This window comes from Grammomys surdaster, unplaced genomic scaffold (genome assembly GCF_004785775.1).
Source record: "Grammomys surdaster isolate TR1022 unplaced genomic scaffold, NIH_TR_1.0 199, whole genome shotgun sequence".
NCBI classification, from domain to species: domain Eukaryota; kingdom Metazoa; phylum Chordata; class Mammalia; order Rodentia; family Muridae; genus Grammomys; species Grammomys surdaster.
Genome location: NW_021604644.1, coordinates 4,118,289 through 4,127,472, shown reverse-complemented (window position 1 = coordinate 4,127,472; position 9,184 = coordinate 4,118,289). Strand labels below are relative to the sequence as shown.

Genomic DNA, 9,184 nt, shown 5'->3' with positions numbered 1-9,184 from the left:
TAGTTACAATACTGAAACATGAACCAACTTCTCCATTTGTTGAAGAACATCAATACTGACCCCTGCCAAGGTTATTTTCTAGTAATGAATTTAAGTGATTTTTGTTGTTTTTAGCAGCCTAGGTTGGCCTCAACTAAAATTCTTCCTGCTGGGATTCTGGTGGGTGCCACCGCACTTGCTGAGTTAGTGTCTCCGATAATTCTGAGATCTGAATGCATTAGCATCGGCACAACTCCTCAGCACACCTGGAAATCAGAAATTGTTTGCCAAATGCAAGTCGGTCCCCTTGACAGGCATTCCACGACCCTAATACTGCCACTGACAATTAATTTAGAGGTTCAGGTCCACAAAAATCAAGCATCTCGAGCACCAGAGCGCAAAGTCAAATCTGCTTCTCTACAGTATCCCTGACAATGGTGTTACAAACTGCACCCCGTAACTAAGCAGTGGGTGTAAATTACTAACAAACAACACAGAATAACAGAGATAAAAACCTATATGCTGCCTTGGTAAAGAGAGTGGGCTAAACACATGAATAAATATGGTATGTCCACTTGAGATCCCATTCAATAACAATGTAAAGGTTTTTGGGTTTTGGGTTTTTTTTTTGGCCCATTTTAAGGTTAAAACCTAAAAGGACAGAGGATGAGACAGAGACAACAGTTACAAGTACAGAGCCCCCAAGTCTCTGGAATGGATGGATCCGTATGCCTCTGCAAGTGGGGAACAGTTACAAGCACAGAGTCCCCAAGTCTCTGGAACGGGTGGGTCCATATGCCTCTGCAAGTGGGGAGTGAGGAGACATCAAACTAACAACCACTCAGAGAAGGTCCACATCATCAAATGCTGCCCGTATCTCTACAGGGCTAAGCCACCTCTGCAAGATAGACACCCCACCTCCCTGGGCCTCACCACAGCCCTCCCACCTCATCTGACTCCCAGAAGCCTAGCAAGGCCTTTGTTAAGCCTCACAAGATTAGAAGAATATTCTCTAAGGAATGACCTAAATACAAAATACCTAAAGACATGGATGCAAACCCTTTTCTCAATTAAATGCCTCAAAGATCTCCCTTAGGGAGCTGGAGAGATGGCTCAGAGCTTGTAAGAGCACTGGCTATTCTTCCATAGGTTTTGAGTTTAATTCCCAGCAATCAGATGGTGGCTCACAACCATCTATAATGAGATAAGTAATAATAACATCTATAATAATCTTCTGGCCTGTAGGCATACATGCACCCAGAATTTTTTTATACATAATAAATAAATCTTTGGGGCTGGAGACATGGCTCAGAGACTAAGAACAATGAGTGCTCTTCCAGAGGTCTTGAGTTCAATTCCCAGCAACCACATGGTGGCTCACAACCATCTGTAATGGGATCCGATGCCCTCTTCTGGTGTGTCTGAAGAGGACAGTGTGCTCACATAAAATAACTAAATCTTAAAAGCGAAAAAGAAAAAAAAAAAGATTTCCCTTAGGGAGAGCCCAACACCAATAGGTTCTACCGGCTCACAAGGAGAAGTGTCTAGCATGAAAGAAATATGGGTGAAAGCCATTTTAGGCAACAAAGTATAAAAGACAAAACAACGAGTTGTATATTATTCTACAAAGAGAAAAGGCAAGATAGGGAAAGACACCATCAATAAAAACATGTCCATACAGTAAACACACACACACAGAGTCACTGTGGAATGGAAGACACTACCAGGACAACAGATCCTTGTTTCTCAGAAAGAAAAATTAGGCCTCACAGAGAGACCAGGAGTCAAAAGGTTTCAGATTTCTCAGCAGCACTCAAAAGCCAGAGCCACCATCATAATGTCTTAAAACCCTGAAGGGTGAAGATTCCAACCAGAACTCTACCTTCAGCAAAGATTTAACCATGTGACTACAGAACAAGCAATTCTCAGACCAGTAAAGTCTAAAAATGTTCACTTCCGATGTCACCAGTCAGGGCTCCAGGAAAACAGCAAGGACAAGAAAACGCCGTTCCCAGGTTACAGCCACACAGTCCAGAGGGAACAGCAGAGGCTCCGGGGGCACTCCCTCAGGAAGGCAAGAAGATGCGGTGACTGATCGAAACAAAGGATGTATTTTGGTATCTAGTGAAAAGTTAGTTAGTTTAGTGGAAAGTTCATAGGAAAACAAAATCTATGGGTTAATAGGAACATGGAAAAGAAAACCATCGATCTAACCAAAACCACACTAGGCTGCGTACAGGAAGACAGGTGACAAAAAACATCTGAGTGATGGGTACAAAGAATAATGACAGTATCATCATGTTCCTAAGACACACTAGTGATACTGGAGAGATGGCTCAGTTGCAGCTCTCACAGAAGGTCCAGCACCCAATGGCAGCTCCTAACTATCTAACTCCAGTTCTAGAGAATCCAATGTCCTGGTCTCCATAAGCACCGGGCACTCACATGGTACACATACATACAAGCAGGCAGACACACACACACATAAAATAAAAACAATCTTAAAAATGAAACAAACCTCATATACATTAGCTAAACAGAGGCAAGTGTGGATAGCTGCTCTGGAGGACTTACAGCCCCCTTCAGCCAACACACATAGAGTTTAAAATTTGAGTTTAAAATATGGCACTCCCTGGCCCACTTTCACGTCTTTGTATTTCTAACATCAAGCAGTCACCTGCAGCTCATGAAGACTTTGGCAAAGAAGCCTTAATTCCACATAGCAGGATTAACAAACTGTCAAGTTCAAACAAACTATAAGAGCGACAGTTGCAACACTGTAACAGTCCACCAGGGATGGCCACAACCACCAAAGCCGGAGGAAAACACAAAACTCATGCTTTCTTCATCAGAATGTTTATTAAAAATATAGACTGTGCTTAAATGTCATTGTGGGTGTATGCTGACTTCCAAACAGACTCTTCACAAATAACACTTTGAACAGAAGTTGTAAACAGAAATGACTGCCGAGACAGTACCATTTCAGACACAAGCCCCTGAGAGCCTGACACTATTTACCATCCCATCAACACTCACAGAGGTGGATATCTTGGGCCTAAGGGCACCATGACAACAAGACATCTTTTTGTACTTCCCAAATAGTTTTATATTGCAGCTATGGAGGTCAGTTCTCAAAGCCCAACTTGTTCTCAACAAGTAGTTTTTCTGTCCGTTTAATCAGTCTTACACCTTTCTGGGCCAATTCATCTGCAGACAGGAGGAGAAACTGTCACCAGTTCTTCATGCCATGCATCCATGTGACTAATCCTCATATGCTATCCAGCTTCTTTAAGATGTATGGAGCTGAAAGAAAAATCCCAAATTAGGTTTTATTCTCTGAGTCCACAGGCTATACTGCACAGTTACATAACTGGTGGTGGTAGCGGGTGTCACGGACTTTATGAAGTATTTTAGAAACTTCCAAATTGCTATCAAACCTCTGTCTGACTACAAAAAGGGATTCGCTGCCTTGTGAAGCTGCTAGCTCCCATGTCACTCAGTGACCATCACCACCAAGCAAGCAACCTCACACTACTGCATCTTTCCTCTAGGGCTGTAAGTAACTCCAACAGTCCTTTACTGTGGGGACCTCTCACCTACTTTGGACTACAGGGTGAACAGGCCAAGCAAGGACTTTACCCTCAAGGTATACAGCAAGGTGTGTGTGTGTGTGTGTGTAGGGGGATACCTTTTTAACCCAAACAGGACAAAAACCCAAGAGGATACAAATGGGTATTAGGTTTGATTACCAATACAAGGGCTGGGAGAAGGCACAGGGGAGGAAAATCCCTGGGGAAGACAAGCAGAAGAACAGACACCTACTCTGGTTTCTCTCTGTCACCTATGCCCTCCTTCGGATCACACCAGTTACTGTGCTGATTTGATAAATGATGGTACACAGAGCTGTCTGGAATACTAAAGTGACATTACTGGGACAGAGAGATGACTCAGCAGTTAAGAGTGTCTGCTGTCAATCAGGAGGACCTGAGTTCAGATTCCAGCAGCCAGCCATACCTGAAAGCTTACAATTAATAGCCAGTTTAACTCTTGTTCCGGGGGTTCCAATGACTTCTTCTGGACTGTAGGTGTGTGGTTCACATACAGTCAAGCAGAAAAACACATAACAAAAGTCTTCTGTTAGCCGGGCAGTGGTGGCGCACGCCTTTAGTCCCAGCACTTGGGAGGCAGAGGCAGGCGGATTTCTGAGTTCGAGGCCACCCTGGTCTACAGAGTGAGTTCCAGGACAGCCAGGACTACACAGAGAAACCAAAAAAAAAAAAAAAAGTCTCCTGTTTTGATTTGTTTTAAGAAAGCTTTCTCTATGTAACAGCCCTGTCTGTCCTGGAACTTCATTTGCAGACCAGGCTGGTCTTAAACTCACTGAGATCCTCCTGCCACTGCCTTCTGGGATTAAAGACATGTGCCTGGTTATAAATAAAAATCATTAAATAGGATAAATCAGTGCCCAGCAAATACAAAGATCACTAAGCTAACATTCTCCAGCTCTCCCTGTATGAAAAGGATGAAAAAGTTAAAAGAGGCTGTCGGATGAGTAGGATGGTCTGGGTGCTTCCATTTCCCAAAATACAGAGAGTACAGCAAGAGGCACCCAAATGAGGGAGGTTTCCACCTCAATGAGTTCAAAGTGAACTCTAAATCCAGTCTTCTAAAAATTTTGGTATGTTCAATTATTCGAGCCACTCCTGCCTCTCCCTGCCCAGAAGACAGCCATATGGCAAGCAAGCACTAAACAATGTAAGCACTTGTACTGAGAATGCATGAGGGGATGGGTCACTTGTTATAATATCAGAGAACCGAACTAGATAGCTGCTCGGTGCTTTAAAAAATATATATATCTTTTTATTGTTTACTTTTGTATGCACTCTGTTGTGTGGAGCAGGTGTGGAGGTCAGAGTACAACTTCTAAAAATTGGTTCTCTCCTGCTACCAAACGTGAATCCAGCTCAGGTTGTCCAGCTCTGGCAAAGTGCCCAAATCCGTGAGCCATCTAACCAGCCCCTGCTTTTTAAATTGACAGTGTGGCTTTAACCTTGCACATGTGTCCTGTGAACGCAAGCTCTAACTTGAGGGGGGGGGGGAGATAGATCAAGCAACAAAATTAACTTTTGTTAATGTTGAAATCAAATGGTTCAGATATTCTTCAAGGAAAACCAATTATTTATTTCACCCTCTGTACAAATAAACACAAAGAAAGCTAATCTCTTGTATTTCAAAGGCAAGCAGAGAGAGAAAGCACCTGGTACCTTATTAAGAGCTCGGCTGTAATTGTATTCAGATTCATTCTCTGAACCGCCAAATGACCTTGGGACGCCAACCTCCCGGGGACTGTTCCTAGGTTTTCAAGACCAGGGTATTGCAATGGGGATAACACGTGGAAGCTCCTTAAGCACAAACACGTTGGGCGAGCAAAGGTGACTTAACCACGCGCCCTCCGCCACCACGTGCACTGGGCACATACTCAGGACCCGCAGACTTCTAGAGTGCGCGCAGTTGGGCAGCCCTGGACGTACAAGCAACCCACTCTCCCCAGGATGCTCAGCTCAAGGCCCCACGACCGCGTGCAGGGTTGGGTGTGGACGCGTGGCCTCACGGTCACAGCCCAGAAGGACACTCACTGACTCGCAGCAGGGCCACGTAGATGAGGAAGTTCCGAATGGAGGAGACCACATCCTCACGCATCTTTCGCTTCATCTCCTCCGGGTCCAACTTCGGCGCGAGACCCTCGATCCGGAACATTGCGGCGGCTCTGCCTCCAAAGCTTGCGAGAGCGGCAACCTGCTCTCCTCCAGTGGCCGCCCTGCACCCGGAACTCACCCAGGTTCCACTTCCGGTCCCACCCCTTGTTTCCGTCCTGAGACGGGAACCTGTGAGGGAAAAACTTCATCCTGTCTTCTTGTGTCTGAATCAAAGAGACCTGAAGGGGGCGGCCGCAGCTTTAAGTGACTTAAGTGACTCTGAGACTTGGGTGGCTCTGGACTGTGTTTTGGTCCCCAGCGGGACTGAAACGGAGAGTGCCACCTGTAAAGTTGTTTTATGCTGTAAAATAGGGAAGTGTGTACAAAAATATCATTATAAATAATAATAGCATTTATGAAGTATCTAAAATAGTACTTCGTGAAATGCGCGTTATAATCTGTGTTTCCTAGGTTTGAAATTTAAAACAACTTAGTTGGGAATGAAGTTCCTTTGCCAAATCGTTTTCTTAGAATGCATGAAGCCCTGGGGAGTAGTGTCGTCGTCGTCGTCCTCGTCGTCGTCGTTGTTGTGATAAATACCATCAAAACAACTTAGGAAGGAAAGGGTTTATTGCACCTAACATGTTACATTATCCAGGGAAGCCAGGGCAGGAGTTCAAGCTGGAACCTAGAGGCGGGAACTGAAACAGAGACCAAGCAGAGATGCTGCCCTTACTGGCTAGCTTGCCCTGGCCTCAACCAGCTTTCTGTTATTGGTTAGGACCACCTCCCGGGTGGCATCGCCCATGATGGGCTAAGCCTTCCTCCATCAATTAGTAGTCACACAATGACCCTCAAATCCACCAACAGGGTGATCTGGTGGAGGCAATTCCTCAATTGAGGTTTTCTCTTCCTAGGTGTCAAGTTGACAAAAACTAGCCAGCACAGTGGTGCACACCTGTGTTCCCAGCACTAGGGTGTTGGATAGAAGAGGGTCAAGAGTTGAAGATCAGGGCAGTGGTGGTACATGCCTTTAATCCCAGCACTTGGGAGACAGGGGCAGGAAGATCTCTGAGTTCAAGACCAGCCTGGTCTATAGAGTGAATTTCAGGACAGCAAAGACTACACAGAGAAACCCTGTCTCAAAACAACAAACAAACAAACAAACAAAAAAGAGTTCAAAGTCAAGGTGGAAATACTGTCTCACACTTGTAATCTTAGCCCAAGAGACAGAGGCAGAAGAATTACTGCAAGTTCAAGGGCAGCCTGGGTTACAAAGTAATTACAAGGACAATCTGGACCAGAGACCCTGTCTTAAAAAACAGTCAACCCCAAGATAAACAAACACAGACAAAAAACAGAGGTCAAGGTTATCATTCTCAGCTAGTGAGTTCAGACTGCCAGTGCCCCAGACACTAAATTTTTAACGTTTCCCACATTTTTTCTGTATATTCATTTTTGGAGATAATTAATCCTAATGCAGACCTTAGAATACAGCAAGTATGATCCCAGTTCAAAACTGATCAATACTGGGCAGATGAGAAGAAATCAAGTGCACTGTTAATTGGACAACTGAATTTTTTACATAATTCAATACCAGGATGTCTTTTTTGGGGCACACTGTATAGCAACAATGAATTTGGGATTAAATAAGAACAATACTTTACTATGAGAGCAATCGATAATGTTAGCATATCTACCCACCTTTCTGATTTTTTTTGTTTTGTTTTGTTTTTTTTGTTTTTCGAGACAGAGTTTCTCTGTGTAGCCCTGGCTGTCCTGGAACTCACTCTGTAGACCAGGCTGGCCTTGAACTCAGAAATCTGCCTGCCTCTGCCTTCCAAGTGCTGGGATTAAAGGCTAAAATCTCTTCTAACTCTGACAATCTATGCATTTTGAGTCCTATTTGTGTCACTGAGGGCATAATAGTTTGGAGTACATGAATGCCAATGTATCATCACCCATGATCAGCTAGTGTACTGGCTAGATTCTTGTCAAATTGACACAAGCTTGGGTCATCTGGGAAGAGGGAACTTCAGCTGAGAAGATGTCTCCATCAGATTGTCCTGTGGGCAAGCCTGTGAGGCATTTCCTTGATTGATGATTGGTGTGGGAGGGCCCAGCCCACTAAGGGCAGTACCCTTACTTGACGAGTGATCCTGGATTGTACAAGGGAGCTGGCTGAGTAAGCAGCATTCTTCCATGGCCTACACTTCCTTCAGTCCCTGCTTCCAGGCTCCAAACTTAAGTGCCTGCCCTTGGCTTCCTTCTGTAATGGACTGCTCCTGACAACCAAAATAAACCATTTCCTTCCCAAGTTGCTTTCAGTTATCACATCAACAAAAACTAAAACAGATAAACAGATACAGAGTATGTCTATTAGTTAAGGTAGGAAAGAGTGTAACAATAAACAGATTTTGCCACACCCAGTGGCTCACACCTTTAACCTCAGCAGAAGCTTTAATCTAGGCAGACATAGGCAGATCTCTGAATTGGAAGCCAGTCTGGTTTACAGAGTGAGCTCCAGGTCAGCCAGGACTACACAGAGAAACCTCATCTCAAAAACTAACCAACCAACCAACCAACCAACCAACCAAAGAACCCAATAGACAGATTTGCATCTGAAAAGTGAGGCAACACAGACCGGGAAGGAAATAATCGTCAATTACATAGTTCCAATAACTTAGGCTCCAAACGCTGACCTAGTTTAGATGTGAAAATACTTTTTTTCTTTTTTGGTCCACTGACATGCTTTTGAGTAGCTTGAATTCACAGAACATCAATGTCAGTATTAAATTAACCAAAACCCAGGCTTCTTGAAAAAAAAAATCAATTTCTAACACTTGAGTTGTGTTTATCTAATGCCCAATGAAAGAGGCATTATGTCCAGGCAGGAAATACCTGACTGGTATATCAGCTAAAAGACAATATGATTCCAAGATTTATCTCTTTTCATTTTATGTGTATGAATGTTTTGCCTATGTGGATGTCTGTGTATCATGTGTGTGCTGGTGCCCAAGAAGGCCAAAACAGAATGTTGAATCCTTTGGAACTGCAGTTCCAGATGGTTGTGAGCCTCCTTATGGGTGCTGGGAATGGAACTGGGGTCCTCTTGCAAAAGTAGCAAGTGTTCTTCACTTCGGAGGTATCTCTTCATCCCCAATGTAATTCTTGTGAAGACTCCTTAGGTACCTGGTACCTTAGGTCTGGTACCTGCCCACCTTGAGCGACAGAGAGGGAATTAATTGACCTGTGGTACAGCCCTGTCTTACTGGTCTGGATCTAGTCTATGAGAACTGTTTCTGTGTCAGAAATGCTCATCCTGGTGAACTCGGCCTTCTGCCTCTTGCATGGTCCCTCTAGTCATCTTGGAGGACACTCATAAGAATAGGCTCCCCATTTTAGGCTTTTAAATAGTGCTTATTTATATATCTATTTATTTAGCATATAGGAGCTGACATCATCCAATCACAGTGAATTTAGGTGAGGCAAATTAAGAAAGAAACCTC

The 9,184-nt window shown here is 44.1% G+C and overlaps 1 protein-coding gene across 1 annotated transcript; it reads right to left on the bottom strand.

Moving 5' to 3' along the window:
- Nucleotides 1-2,816: 2,816 nt before the first annotated feature.
- On the bottom strand, nucleotides 2,817-5,811 carry Tomm5 (translocase of outer mitochondrial membrane 5). Its single transcript, XM_028770273.1, has 2 exons — nucleotides 5,616-5,811; nucleotides 2,817-3,282 (listed from the first exon to the last, which is right to left on the bottom strand). The coding sequence occupies exons 1-2, from the start codon at nucleotides 5,734-5,736 to the stop codon at nucleotides 3,248-3,250; spliced, it is 156 nt and encodes a 51-aa protein (XP_028626106.1). The 5' UTR covers nucleotides 5,737-5,811; the 3' UTR covers nucleotides 2,817-3,247.
- Nucleotides 5,812-9,184: the final 3,373 nt, after the last annotated feature.